At 38.3% G+C, this 15,727-nt stretch overlaps 1 protein-coding gene and 1 pseudogene across 2 annotated transcripts in view; both read right to left on the bottom strand.

Annotated features, from left to right (window-relative positions):
• BTAF1 (B-TFIID TATA-box binding protein associated factor 1) overlaps positions 1-15,727 on the bottom strand; it is a 102,986-nt gene that overhangs the window by 55,597 nt on the left and 31,662 nt on the right. For both annotated transcript variants that reach the window (XM_003922395.2, XM_074382573.1), the window contains 8 exons: positions 11,685-11,814; positions 11,358-11,426; positions 9,159-9,248; positions 8,492-8,587; positions 8,218-8,394; positions 5,678-5,818; positions 4,191-4,315; positions 1,639-1,759 (listed from right to left, as the gene is read on the bottom strand). In XM_003922395.2, coding sequence (XP_003922444.1) covers positions 1,639-1,759; positions 4,191-4,315; positions 5,678-5,818; positions 8,218-8,394; positions 8,492-8,587; positions 9,159-9,248; positions 11,358-11,426; positions 11,685-11,814 — 949 coding nt within the window. The remainder of the gene's footprint in view (positions 1-1,638; positions 1,760-4,190; positions 4,316-5,677; positions 5,819-8,217; positions 8,395-8,491; positions 8,588-9,158; positions 9,249-11,357; positions 11,427-11,684; positions 11,815-15,727) is intronic.
• On the bottom strand, positions 11,821-15,720 carry LOC141580627 (U3 small nucleolar ribonucleoprotein IMP3-like; annotated as a pseudogene).

The following is a 15,727-nucleotide window of genomic DNA, read 5'->3' as shown; positions in this document are numbered from 1 at the left end:
CCAGCACTTTGGGAGGCCGAGGCGGGTGGATCATGAGGTCAAGAGATCGAGACCATCCTGGTCAACATGGTGAAACCCCATCTCTACTAAAAACACAAAAAATGAGCTGGGCATGGTGGCACATCCCTGTAGTCCCAGCTAGTCAGGAGGCTGAGGCAGGAGAATTGCCTGAACCCAGGAGGCGGAGGTTGCGGTGAGCCGAGATCGCACCATTGCACTCCAGCCTGGGTAACAAGAGCGAAACTCCGTCTCAAAAAAAAAAAAAAGAATTCACAAGCGTTTAGGCAAAAATAATAAAATTAAAGAAAAAATAAAATGAAAATTAAGAATAACCCACGCCAACTGTCCTATCAGCCCACGCCTGATCAACTGAGAATTATAAAACAGACTTGACGGTTGTTCCTCAGAGATGTGGATTAGACAAAACCAAAAGGATAATTAATGCATAAAAAATTTACAGATGTTTATTCACAGAAGTTCAACACAGTATGTATCATGCTGCATGTTAAAGCAAGTCTACACAAAATGTTCCTAATTCACATGAGAATGTGTGGTTAGTAAACACAAACGAGGCACTTACTAACTACTTAGTCACTATTTTTAAAAGATGACAGGCCCAAAGTTTAGTACCTATGTATTAACAGCATGCTAGAAGAATGAATTTCTTCTTGATAGCTCCCTAAATCTAGGTATTTTGTTTGACCTATAAGGTTATTTAAAGAATGGGAATGTGCAGGCCAGGTTCAGTGGTTCACGCCTATAATCTCAGCACTTTGGGAAGCCGAGGCAGGCAGATCACGAGGTCAGGAGGTTGAGATCATCCTGGCTAACATGGTGAAACCCCATCTCCACTAAAAATGTAAAAAATTAGCTGGGCAGGGTGGTGTGCACCTGTAGTCCCAGCTAGTTGGGAGGCTGAGGCAGGAGAGTTGCTTAAACCCAGAAGGCAAAGGTTGCAGTGAGCCAAGATCGCACCACTGCACTCCAGCCTGAGTGACAGAGCAACATTCTGTTCCCCCCCCCCAAAAAAAAGGGGGGGGGCAGGGGGGGTGTTATGTGAAGCCGTGTAAAAACAGGGCAAGGACTCAGCTCACCAGAGGTTCATTTACACACTGATAGTAACTGAATGATCTCTGTAGGCATTTCAGTGTGTGACTCCTTAAGTACACTATCCTTGAAAATAGCATGCTCTTAAGATTAAAAAATCTTTAAATAAAGGCAAGAGCCTGGGAATTCCATGGTAAGTCTTTAAAAGCTGTAATCTAGAGCTTCAAATGCAGCCTTCTAAGCTGGGCCATGGGTTCTGCCAACCACCCAACTGTCAACCATACAAAGGGCATGCAAAGACTAACAGGTCTCTGGCAGGAAAAGACTATTCAATCATTCATTCATTCAACAAATATTTACTGAGAACTTCCTATGTGATAAGCACGTGCTGAGAATATAACCTAGAACAAAATATTAAAATATTTCTGCTCTCACAGTGATTATATTCATTTACATGGTTACCATACCACTAGGCCCAACATTGTGCTGATCTTTGGATACAGATACAACAAGGGTAAGCTAATGATCAAATTTATTTTATAAAATTAATTTGTATAAGTTTCACGATAGCTATTATTTATCAGTTCTTACCTGGTCCTGTGTTGATAATAATGTAAACAGAGTTTCCAATGCTGCTCTTCGAACTGATGATATAGTGTGATGCAAAAAAGGCCAGACACGTGGAACTAAAACTGTGAGTGACTGTTGAATACTAATAAAGAAGACACAAATTAATCTCACTTATTCTAAGTTGAAACTCTGTAGATACATTATCTAAATATCATTCTCATGGGATGCAGTGATGCTGACATCATGCGACTTTTTTGATGAATAAATTCTTAGAAGATTATAATACAGTTTTCAAATGAACATTCATGTAACAATGCCCTTCATAACTGTTACTGTAGCACTAGAAGAGTGAGAGCAAATAGAGTCAAAAAGAAGGGTAGATATACTAACATCAGGTTCCTCTATGGCACTATTGCCATGAGTCACCTTTATTAAGTTAGAACTTTCCAATATAATTGTTCTTAGGAAAATGGGACATGTATCCCAGCTGGCAGTCAGCCTACATACGATCAGGACTGCTAATCCTTACTCCTTCCCCATGGCTAATCCCAATAGGCAGATATATATAATTTCCATCCCCTTTTGGGGCCATCTCTGTCATGTATTAAATGAGCAAGTGGTGATATGACAGCAACTTTGAAATTTATTATCCTGGTGTAGCATTACTAAGTTAGGAAAACTCAAATTTCTTCCTTCTCACAGACTAAGTTTTAAATGGGGAAGCAAACAAAGCCAAGTCTAGACTAACTTGGGCCATAGGATTCCTGTCACATTCACGAGCTATTTGTAAAAGTTACTTGGAATTAGGAGATGATTCATAAGCAGCATTTGAAATATATGGTTCTATAGAAAAAGACATGAACAAAAAATAATAAGCCACCCTTAACTATTTGGTCTTTTGTGGTTCCTCCCCAGCGGCCTATCTTTTAACACTATTTTCATTACTTGCAAGTTTGTATGAACATTACTTCTTGTATTCATTTTCATATTTAGCAAATTTATTTATAAAATTCTAACTTAAATACATGCACACACAGATATAAAAAAAACCACAAAATACATAAAAGCATTATAACAAAGTCTTGTTAAGTGCGTAACTGTTCATGCTCCAGGTAACATGCTGCATTTCTTCTTACATAAGCTAGAAGAAAGTATCTGCCAAGTATTACAATATATGAAGCAAATATGAAACAAAAAAGATGGGAAACTACATTATTTCACAATGCATTAATAGAATTTTCACTATATTCTTTCTTATATTATCCAGTTTTTCTGACACTGTCCACTAAGGCCCATAGGCCAAATTCATTACTCATTTTTGTTTTTAGGTGAAAATTTTATGAGTACACAGGCACATTCATTCTCTTATGCATTACCTACGTATAGCTGTTTTCACACTACAGTGACAACTTAGTAGTTTTGACAGACTGTCTGGCACACAAAATAAAAATACTCACTATTTGAGCCTTTGCAGAAAAAGATTACCCATCCTTGATTTACGGTAATTAAAAACCCCTTCATCTTGCAACTTAAAGAGGGCTTTCACATAGATTAAATCATTTAGTTTGTGCAACTTTCATTAGTAATGAAGCACTGACAATTAGGAAACCCTATAAATGTACTACCACTTCAATTTTTCTCTTCTTTTGCTTTTATAAGCATCTATTTTGGTATTCCTTCTTATGGGCTGTCCAACTAATCTAAACTTAGCATTAAATTACCACCAGTAGGTCAGTCATTATTTGAAACATTTTCTACAGGTTTTTTATACATCTAGGGGTTTCATGGGGGATACTCAGAGCCAGAAACCATGTATAAGCATAATTATATGAACATTCACTGAACATCCTCACTAGGGTAAGAACAGTAATTAATTTTCTCATCTGTGAATTTTTAAAGTTGCATAATAATTTTTTCTTTTCTGTCTCTAAGGAAACTATTCTTTAAGGACACTTATCTCTAATAATATTTAAGGGCCACTCTAAAAGGTAGAGAATGTGTTAATCAGCTTAGCTGAGCTTCATGTATCAGGACAGAAAAATTGGTGACACTAAATTTTTGAAAAATGTTTTTGGCTTCATTTGATCTCTGCCTTTGGACATTACATTATCATGTATTCCCTTCCTCATGAGTAATTAATGAAATCAAGAACAAGAGTTGAAGAAATGAACATTATCAAAAAAAAGTTCACAGAGAAGCAAGTTTTAGAAAATGTAAAGCTGATGTTCAATGATAATTCTGTTAACTAAATGTTACTAAATAAAGCTAAAATTCCACATTCCAGGACTAGAACTGGAAATACTATTCAATAATTATATTTCTAAAGTAAAGAAAAAGATGATGAATTATATAACTGAAATAATTCAAGGGTAAAGAAAATGATCTTTGTAAGCTCCTACTCCAAATGGCTAGAGAGTAAAAAAGACAAGGCCTTCTGAAAATAGCAATCTTTGGCATCTCCAACTTACACAGTACTATTCTTAAAGGTGCGAAAATATTGTATGTTTAGTCTGAATTATCTGGAGAGGTATGTAAAGGCTTTTCACTTTATTCCACTATTTAGAAATAATTACCTGCATTGTTGGACCTGAGGATAAGTTAGCAAGGATGAAAGGAGAGTCATAATACTATTTGTTGAAGCTGTTAGATCATCTAATTCCAGAAGAGCATCCCATAATGTATTTATAATGAAGGGTACCTATAAGATCAGTTTTCAAGAAAAGTTATTAATTTTGCACAAGATATTCACAAGCCCTGCCAAATGGTATCTCAGGGGTTACTACGATTCAACAACATATGCAATTCCAATGACCTTGGACAGTGTCAGTTTTGAGCAAGGTTAAGGAGACAACACTGTTTGCCTTTAACAATTCTCTATTCCCTCTTTTTAACACCATTCAACTCTACTTTCCTTCCTGATCAGCCTCATAATGGGTAGGAGAATTCAGAAAACAAAATAGCCAAAACTATTTCATGTAAAAAACTAAACTCTGAAAACAACAGAGCATGGAGACACAAGACATGCCACTCTATGTAATTCTACTGCATTTAAAATGACATTAATCATCATTTAAAAAAAAACCAAAATTTAGTTTTTAAGCTCTTAAAATACTGCTTGGTGTATTTCCAACTATGTGTTCTGATTTTAGTAAGGTGAAAAGTCCGCTAGACCTTAAAAAAGTCATTTCAAAAAATGAGACTAGAGGGGCAGGTATGAAGGGTCACACGAGTAATCCCTGTACTTTGGAAGGCCAAGACTGGGAAGATCTCTTGAGCTTAGGAGTTTGAGACCAGCCTGGGCAACACAGGGGGACCCCCCATCACTACAAAAAAAAATTTAAAAAAAATTAGCCAGGCACAGTGGCATGTGTCTGTCATCTCAGCTACTCGGAAGGCTGAGGCAGGAAGGACTGCTTGAGCCCAGGAGAGTGAGGCTACATGTCACCCACTGCACTACAGCCTGGGTGACAGAGTGAGACCCTAGAAAGAAGAATAGAAGGAGAAGGAGAAGTGAAAAAGAAAAGAGAATAGTACAGAACTGTGAAGACAAGACAGAAAAGAAAAGGAAAGGAGAGAAGAGGAGAGGAAAGAAGAGAGGCAAGAGAAGAGAGGACAGCAGAGGGGGGGAGGGGGAGAAGGAGTAGGGAGGAGAGGAGGAGAGTAAAGGGGAGGGAAGGGGAAGGGAAGGGAGGAGAGGGAAGGGGATGGGAGGGGAGGAAGGAAACTAGATTAAAAAATCAAATCCAAAAACTAAAATAGAAATAAACAAACACCCAATAAATCTAAAAATCAGAAATAAAATAAGGAAGACATGGCTGCTCTCTTCCCAAGGAAGTTCCCTATATATTATGTACATAAAGGGAAAGCAGACAAACGGATACAATTCACTCTTCCAAAGTACAATATATAATCAAGACTGCATCCATCAGAGGGCTGTTGGTCAAAAAAAAATTGAAGATGAAGGAGGAAAAAGTACTCAATGTACTTTTTATATATATAATACTTTATATATCTCAAATGTAAACAAACTCTATAGGAAGAAATTGTAAAAATAATTTACCTTTTGTGTCTGAAGATAGACAAGGCTTTCTACTACAGGCACTAATGACGCTGCAGCAACAGCTCTGACATCATCATCAAGATCCTGGAGTCCTTCAATTATTCTAGTTAAAACTTTAGGCAATAAAGTATTAATTACATCCTGCAAAACAGTACATGAAAATAAATTAATTTTCTATAGTATGTTGTATTGTGCTTAAATATTTTAAAATTTAAATTTGCCACATGATAGCTAAATTTCAATACCTAGAGTCATGCACTGCTTAACAATGAATAGATATGAATAGATTCTGAGAAGTACATCAGGCAATTCTGTCACTGTGTCAGCATTATAGAGAGTACCTACACAAACCTAGACAGTATGGCCTACACCACACCTAGGCTATGTGATACAGCCTATTGCTCCTTGGCTACAAACCTGTACAGCATGTTACTGAACTGAATATTGCAGGCAACTATTAAGAAAATGGTAAGTGTTGGTATACCTAAATATAGAAAGGGTATAATAAAAATACTTATAATCAGTAAGTATTATAAGTACAATAAAAATAATTATAATCTTATGGGACCACCATCTCATATATGGCTCATTGACCGAAACATTGTTATGACTGTACCTTCTAGAAAACAATCACATAAACAAAAATGTAACATCAACAGAAGCCTAAATAATCCCTCTTGAAAAAGACTACAAGGGCATTAAGTACCTTATGAGATGTAATACATCAAAACATGTTTTACAGGTAAAACTATGAATTCTCTGTGTGAATACACACACATACAAACCCCTCTGCTAAACCCTAGCCTCCATTATCTCATTCAGTGCCGCCAAAAACCAAAGGGGGAATGAGAGTGAAAGAAAAGCCATTATCTTCCTGCTTCTCATTATTCCAATTCAATGTCTTTTCATTTCCCCCAACAGAGCCAGCCCCCAAAGGTTACTTCTGTGATCATATACTAGGAATCTCACTGAGAACTGGTCTCACTATGAAACAGAGATAACATTTCAAAAACCAGTAAGGTGTTTTCTGTGTTCATATAATTCTGCTGTCATCTACACAGGCCAGAGCGCAGAACACAGAAAAAAAGGTTTTGTTGGGGGTGGGGAGGGTGGCTGCCACGGGAAGAAGAGAACTAAAGGGGCCAGGAAAAGCAGGGAAGGGAGCAGAGGGAGAAAAGAGTTGGAAAGAGAGCTCAGGTCTATGAGCAGTCACAAAAGAATGTTTTGTTATTTGGCAGTTAAAGAAAGGAAAAAAAAAAGAGACAATCTCAGAAAATTTCAAAAGGCCTTTGGGCTTGCCTTTAGAGACAGAAAGGGAGGTTCCAATCTGTTAGACATGAGCAAGGGAACAGAAGAAAAGCTGGAACAGAGCATTAAGTAGCCATAATGGATAGTGAAATGCATAGGCCAACGCCTAACACTCTGACAATGCTGGTCCTGACTGGAAATTATTCAGGGAAATTAAACTGGTAAGAAAAGGTCCTGGTCTCTCTCTGGCTCCTCATTCATAACCTCTCCTTTACTTTTACATCTATTCTTTTTCCTCAACACTCACTCTTTGTTGACCCATTATCCTCAGTCAAGACAACTGTTTGTGGAAATCCCCAATTCTGTTACTAGATCTATGGTGGGCAAGTAGGGAGAAGGAGAAAAGAGATGTTTTACTGGCATCTCATATTGGAAATCATAATCAATTTTTCCACAAAAACGTTATGTGTGTGTGTATATACAGATTACACAGCACTTACTAGTTTAGTAAAGGACTTTAGATATATTTATATATGAAATAGGCTTTTGTGGGCCAACCTAAGAACCAAATTCCTAGCCAGAATGTATCAGAGTTTTTAATAACCCATTAAGGAAACATAAATGTTTCTAAGTAGGAGATTATGTACATATGTAGGTGTTTTCATCCTAGATGACGTATAACATTACAATACACACTGTTCTTTAAGACATGCCATTTAGTTTCTCGTTCTAGTACTAACCCTAACTAGTTTGTGACCTTCAGCAAGGCATCTAATTTTTCAGAACTTATTTCCCTATATGAAAAGAATAAGACTACATGCATTTTCTTCTTATAAGCCTTGACATAAAGGTAGAAAGAAAAAACAGTTTATGTAAAAAGTGCATGGCCATATTATAGGTTGCTTGATTTACACTTTGATGTATACTGCTGTACGTATACTGCATAACTTGGCACCATGTCGTGTAGCCCTCAGAACATGTATTCAATACTTAAATGAGTTACAACAGTGAAACCAAATCATGAAGAGCACTGAATTAACTGTAGCAATGAATTTAAAAGGTAAAATAATCTTTGACCTTAAGAGCAAACAACATAACTAATCATCTTTTGATTTATATGTAAATTCTTATGAGCACCACCTATCTCTACGATACTGTCTCAAGAAGGTAAATCTTTCAAGACTGGTTTCTCTGTTAACAGTAAGAATCTAAGGCCATTTCATCTAATTAGTGAAATAAGCTACGAGGGGAAAAAACTCTCCCACATACGCTTCAAAACGTGAAGTATTTACCTGACGGACTGCCAAAGCATATTTTATTCCCAGCAAACCACCATGTCTAACTTCCCACTGTTCTTGTGTAAGTAATTTTAGCAGCACATCCACAGTCTTATGAACTCCTGTTTCATTCATGTGTTTTAAAACCACGCCTAATGTTTGAGCACAAGTTTCACGAACTGGTGCCACAACCTACAGATGAAAAAGGAAGAAAACTTGTATTTGCAAAAAACGTATTTTGTAGAATCTGAAATTTAACTGGGCAAAGCCTCCCTTAAATGATACTTACTTCATCAGAAACAAAGTCTCCAAATCTGTCTAATGCAAAAACACAAAGGAGTCTAATAACCAAGTCTTCCAACCATTCTTGATGCTGCTGAATCATCTGTTAAAACATAATATATATTTTTTTAACTTTTTTTTTTAAAAACAAAGATCACACTTTGTACTGGGGTCTGGGGGGACACCTTAGGTCCAAAATCAAAAATAAAATATTGGGACAGTTTACTTTAGTTGTACGAACCACCAAAAAGTAGAATAGTCCCAATTAATGTTTTTAATATTAAACATATCCCATATACCATTTGAGTATTAATTCAGATATATCAAAATTCTTAAAATTTACGGATTATATTGTTACTTGCACTCCAAGAGAAATTAAGAAACTAATTACTTGACGTTGTTCTCCTATCAAATACACCTGTCACATATCTACTATCTATCCTATTACCAGCGTCTCCAGGCTATACCAATTATGTTGCTCACTGACCTCTCAACTAGCCTCTTATTCATCTTACTCTACTTTTCAATCCATTGTATGATATTTACCTTTTCATATCTCTTCCTCTTATTTACCTCTCATTCCTACTTCATGGCACATACTCATTACTTCTCTACATTGGAAAAAGACGCCAGCTATTAATACTTGGTAATAACTGTTGCATTAATACACTTACCTCTTCTAAAGTGCTGTCACCCATTTTACCACCACTTTTCCCATGAGCTTTAAGAATTTCCCTTAGTCCAGTGCCGGCACCATGTCGAACCTGAAAAGAACCAAGAAGCAAATGTCAGTGGTTAAATGTTTAAGAAAAGTTGTTTAACTTTTCTTCAATATGAAATAGGGATACTGGGTTTTTAGGAAATTAGAATAAACTAAGTGGTACTTTACAAGAATGTATTTTTCTTCAAAATACATTCAACAGAAGAATTACACATATAAATTTCAGACTGTTTTTGGTTATACGGAATTTTTTTAAAAAATCAAGCAAGAAAACAGCTATTCTAAAATACTTCTGAGATATAAATCCACATTGTTGTCACTCTCTAACCCTCTACCTTCATTTAGCACTATCCATAGCAAGGAAGAGAAAAGAAAGTATCATATATTCTTCTATTTTTTTTTTGGCGGCGGGTGGGGGGGGGGGGAGTGAGTCTTGCTCTACTGCCCAGGCTTCAGTGCAGTGGCATGATCTTGGCTCACTGCAACCTCTGCCTCCCAAGTTCAAGCGATTCTCCTGCCTCAGCCACCCGAGTAGCTGGGATTACAGGCGCCTACCACCACATCCAGCTAGTTTTTCTATTTTTAGTAGAGATGGGGTTTCTCCATGTTAGCCAGGCTGGCCTTGAACTCCTGACCTCAGGTGATCTGCCCACCTCAGCTTCCCAAAGTGCTTGGATTACAGGTATGAGCCACTGCAACCAGCTCAAGGTGTTTTTTATAATCCTAATACATGCATTTTCAAAATATGTGTATCAAAACTGAGCTCCAAGCTGGGTGTGGTGGCTCACACCTGTAATCCCAGCACTCTGGGAGGCTGAGGTGGGCAGATCACTTGAGCTCAGGAGTCTAAGCAAGACTACCCTGGCCAACATGATGAAACCTGGTCTCTATTAAAAACACACAAAAAATTAGCCAGGCATGGTGGCGTGTGCCTGTAGTCCCAGATACTTGGGAGGCTGAGCCACCAGAATTGCCTAAACCTGGGAGGCAGAAGTTGCAGTGAGCCAAGATCGTGCCACTGCACTCCAGCCTGGGCAAGAGTGAGAATCCATCTCAAAAAAAAACAAAAAGCAAAAAACCTAGCTCCAAAGCTACCAATGACAAGTGAATCCCAAAAGAAGACAACACAAATAAAATGTCTCATGATTAATGTTATCACTTAATGTACTCCTAAGGATAAATCACCTTTCTTTGAGAAGGTGAGGATACTTTCTACGGTGTCATCTGGAAAAAAACAAGCCACTGACACTGTGCCCACTTATTAAGACTCCATGTGTTATGACTTGAGGAACTTTGACAGAATTACACCAAGGAAAGGCAACTAAAAGAATTATAAAGAAAAATTTTTTGCCGGGTGCGGTGGCTCACACCTGTAATCCCAGCACTTTAGGAGGCCAAGGCAGGTGGAGGAGGCCAAGGCAGGTGGATCACGAGGTCAATAGATCAAGATCATCTTGGTCAACATGATAAAACCCCGTCTCTACTAAAAATACAAAAAATTAGCTGGACATGGTGGCGCATGCCTGTAATCCCAGCTACTCAGGAGGCTGAGGCAGGAGATTGCTTGAACCCAGGAGGCGGAGGTTGCGGTGAGCCGAGATTGTGCCATTGCACTCCAGTCTGGGTAACAAGAATGAAACTCCATCTCAAAAAAAAGAAAAGAAAAATTTTTTAAAAATTACACAGAGGCCAACAGAAGGGAGAGACAATGGTTTGAAACTACCAATCCTCAATGTCAAGCATAGGGACTTCACTCTTTCTCCTCTTCTACATATTGGGACCTGCTCAAGATGTTCTCTAAAGATTTCAGTGGCTAAAAAGCTGGTTTGGAAACTACTGCTCTTGATCAATAAAAATGGTCCACTTCCAAAAGGAAAGGAAGTATTTTTTACTGCCTGGGAGAGATATGCAAGCCTTTGGATTATAAACAAAGGAAAAACAAAAAGAAATAATTCACTAAAGAATATGATTGAAAGGATATGAAAGGTGAAAATTAATTTATAGTTTTCTATTTAGGTCAATATGACATGCCCTGAGTCCTGAGACGAATACAGAAGAACAGGGATTCTGACAAAGCATATTGCTCTTGACACTGTTCCCTTCATTAGGACAGAAAATACAGCTGAGAGAAACTGTAATGAAGAAATCTTACCTCCCAGGAGGGATTAAAAAGGTCATTGCAAAGTTCTTCACAAAAGCTTTCCAAAGGCCATTCATTTGTCTGAATAAGAAAAACAGAATTATTACTAGTTCAAAAGGTCTACTTTATGCTAACAATTTAAGTAATTCAATAAATTTTATTTGTGGGTCTAGTAGTAGCAATCAAGCTTTTAAAATTTTAATTAAGTTTAACGAAGATACATTTTTACTAATAAAATTTCTTTCAATCAACAGATTATTCAATACTTTCTTCTGATACATTAGTTTGAAAAAGATTATAAGCAATTTTAATAGATACTTTAGAGCCTTTCAAGAGTACCTCTTCAGTTAAGGAAGAGCTGTCTGAAATATTATCAATCAAGACTTTGGAATCATTGGCAGACTGATTAATGACAACATTTGCTATTTTTCGTCTCTTTTCTTCTGGTTCCCCATCAGTGCTATCATTGCTAAAAAATAAAAGTCGCCAGTTAGAAAATGAATAAAGCATAATATGAACCACAATAGATAACATGAATCATGATGAATTTAAGAGAATCTATCATTTGAACAAATGTTTTACACTATATTCTGCTTATATGATTTACTTAAAATCCCATGTATCAAATGACTAAGATTCACTGCTTAAAATTTTTTGAGCAAAATATATCCTAACAACACTATAGGTTGGTGAATTATTTCTTTCAAATTGGATCTTGAATTTAATAGGCCATTTTTCCCTCCTCTTAATCAGCTGCTTATCTTTTTTATAACCTAAATCTGTCCCAGAATAATACTAACTTTCATAGGCTTTTGCATACTAGAGAAAACTAACATACTAAACAATACAGTATAATCTAACCAGTTCTTGAAAAATATGGAGAGATAAACAATTGACCAATGAAAAAAGCACATAATTTGAGGAAATGTTATATTATGACTTAAAAAACAAAAATATTGAGATTAGCCTAATATTGGAAAGGAGAGGACAAGCGAAGCAACTTTTATTCAGTATTTAGAAAAGAAAAACTTAGCACATTTTAAAGCACATACAACATTATTTTCTACAAATACATCTCCCCTCTCTCCACCTTAATACTGAAATTTATTCGGTCAGCCATTTTTTCCATAAGGTGATAAAAGAAATCTGAGCCTCCTTCTCCTCATCTCCTATTACTCTTCCCTTAATTACCTCCACATCTAGCCACATTAGTAGGTCACCTTAAGTCCCTGAACTTGTTAGGCTTGTTTCCCCTGCCAGGCATCTGTCCTTGTAATTTCCTCTATTCGTAATGTCTTTTCCTAGATATTTACAGGACTAGCACTCTCATTTCTTTCAGATTGTTACTCAAAAGTCACGTCTATGAAGCCCTCCCAGACCATCCTATCTAAAATTACAAACTCTATACCCTAAACATATTTCACGTTTCTTTTATCTTCTTTTCTTTAACTGTTATCATTAACATGATCTATATTTTATATATATACACATACACACATACTATATTTTGTTTATTTATTTCCCATCTTTCTCTCCCTCCAGACTATAACCCACAAAGGCAGGAATTCTTATCTAGTTTATTCACTTGTGTCCTCAGGGCCTAGAACAATATCTGGTATACAGAAGGTATTTAATAAATGTTTGTGAAATGAATGACTCATGAACTCTGAAAAATAATGTCTAATATTTCCAACATTCAAATCTTCGGCTAAAAGTGCTTGTATGAAATTAGCTGGGCATGTTGGCGCGTGCCTGTAATCCCAGCTACTCAGGAGGCTGAGGCAGGAGAATTGCCTGAACCCAGGAGGCAGAGGTTGCGGTGAGCCGAGATTGCGCCATTGCACTCCAGCCTGGGTAACAAGAGCGAAACTCCGTCTCAAAAAAAAAAAAAAAAAAAAAAAAAGTGCTTGTATGAATAAAAACCAGTAGAAACACTTATTAGGTTACTCTATGATCTTAATGATCTGTTAACTTCTAAAAAATCTTGTCATTAACAAGCTAAATAAAAAGTCTGCAGTTAAAGACTTAACCCCAAGTAGAAATTTCTACCAAGTAGATGTTTATTTATCCCCCTTTGTGCCTAGCTTTTAAACACTAAACACTTTTTAGCTTTATTTGAATACATAAAACAAAAAGTTCTGTTATCTGCAAACCCTATTTTCAGAGGCTTTTAATTAATCCAGCATTTACACAAACATTTCCTAAACACCATTAAAGATTCTTATTTAACAGATCTGAGTGGGGCCCAAGAACATGCATTTTTGGCCAGGTCTGATGGCTAACAATAATCCCAATGCTTTGGGAGGCCGAGGCAGGAGGATCAGTTGAGCCAAGGTGTTCGATACCAGAATAGGTAACACAGGGAAACCCTATCTCTACAAAATATTTAAAAATTAGCCAGGCATGGTGGTGCACACCTATAGTCCCAGCTACTTGGGAGGCTAAGGCAGGAGAACTGGTTGAGCCTGGGAGTTTGAGGCTGTAGTGAGCTGTGACTGTGCCACTGTACTCCAGTCTGGGTGTCAGAGACTGTATCCCCCCCAAAAAAAAAAAAAAAAAAAAAATCTGCATATTTTTTATAAGCCCCTCAAAGAACCCCTGAAGAAAATAGTTTTGAGCCACCCTTTGAGAAATGCTGCTCTAAGCCATGCATAGAGGATCACTTTTAGTAACTCATGAAGAAATTGAGAACAGTGATTTTACCCACAGTTCTTTTCTTCAACAGGAGGACAGAAACTAGCCTAGATTATCAACGGCTATTTAGCACATCCCCAGCTTAGGGAACAGGTGAGGTAATACCATGACAATTACCTCCCATTTTACTAACACAGTATTCTGGTTTTTTTTTTAAGTTGCACTTATAAAGCAGCTGACTCATTTATTGGCATTAGGAAAGAATTCCTTTAAACAAGGAAGAAGATCCTGAACACACTAGTCTCACTGAGTTTATAAAAACTCGAACCTGCCAAACTCCCCATCATCTCTACAGAGCTTAACCCCATGGCCAGGAGCAACAATTCGAGCAGCTACAAGACAATGAAGGGAAACAGAGCGTGGGGATTCGCAGTTTTTGCTTTTACATTACAAAGTTTCCAACACAAGAAGCCAACAATACCCCAGAGCAGCACCAAGTTACTTCCCACTGTTTCCCAAGGCACAAAAATCAGTAGTCCAAGTTCTAAGAACATTTCCTGGAAAACAAGGACACACCTCCCGTGGCTCTGTGCACGGCCTGCCTTGATGTATCAAGTTCTTAAGAACCTACAACCGTCTGACACCCTTGGGGAGAGCACCTTCAGAGAATCTCCAGCATCAGGTCTCAGTTCTCCCATCTGTAGAAGACAGCTGTGGAAAGTGGGAGAGCCGCTAGACTTCCAGACCAAAGTCATCGCACTCCTCGTTGTACTCCAGCACGTGCCACTTGATCTTGGACGAGTCGACCCAAGTGACAAAGTCCTCCATGCTGCGCATGACAAGGAAGGCGGGGTCGGTAACCACGTCAGGGCCCACGCGCATGTGGCCTTGCTCCACAAAGGCCACGGCAGCCTGAAGGCAGCTTGAGGAGCACGGTGGGAAGGCGGCGGCGGCAGAAGGATGAGGCCGTGACAAAGTCGCAGAGCTCCAGCGAACCGCGCGTGGGCACCAGGCCGAGAGCATACAGCTTGTCCAGCAGCGCAGCAGAAACGCGCACGCGGAACTCGTCGCGCTCGGGCAGGTGGTGCAGGCGCCGCGCCAGCTCACACACGGCACGGCTCACCTGGTTGTAGCGCGTGTAGTCCTCCCGCCGCTGCAGCCAGTAACGGCGCAGCACGCGCAGCTCGTGCAGGCTGTGATTGGTGACCTCCCAGTTCAGGAAGTCCACCTGCTTCAGCAGCTCCTGCTCGTGGAACTTAAGCTTCCGCACCATGATGGTGAAAGCCTCAGTGGCACGACCCGAAGCTGAGGGCCGGTTCTGACGCCTGCCTAATGCAGTATTCTTAACTTGTGGTCCTTAGACATCTCTCTGACTTCATTCTCTACCACTGTGCTGTGCACCCATCCCAGTATAGAAGGCTGTACTGCCCTTCTATTTGTTTCTTGAATATTGCATGTTTAAGGCATTAAACTTGTTCCTTCTGCCTGGAATGCTCTCCCCTTTGGAGATCCTCAGCCCTCATTCAAAACTGATAATTAGAAGGAAAAAAAGTCTGCACATGTGGATTTTCTGCGGCAGTAGTCTCAGTCCGTAGTAACAATACTCTCTGACAACTGAGTAAGAGAATCCAAACAATACTCCCCAGTTAAACACAATGTCAACAGAATGTTTCTATAAATCAAGCAGACACATATTAAAGGCACACAGCACTACTGTTTTAAGTGAATAAGCAGAAAAAAATTTACTA

The sequence above is a fragment of the Saimiri boliviensis genome, chromosome 12, assembly GCF_048565385.1.
Source record: "Saimiri boliviensis isolate mSaiBol1 chromosome 12, mSaiBol1.pri, whole genome shotgun sequence".
In the NCBI taxonomy this organism is placed as follows: Eukaryota; Metazoa; Chordata; class Mammalia; order Primates; family Cebidae; genus Saimiri; species Saimiri boliviensis.
Note: the sequence above shows the minus strand (reverse complement) of the source record. Positions and strands in the feature narration are given on the sequence as shown.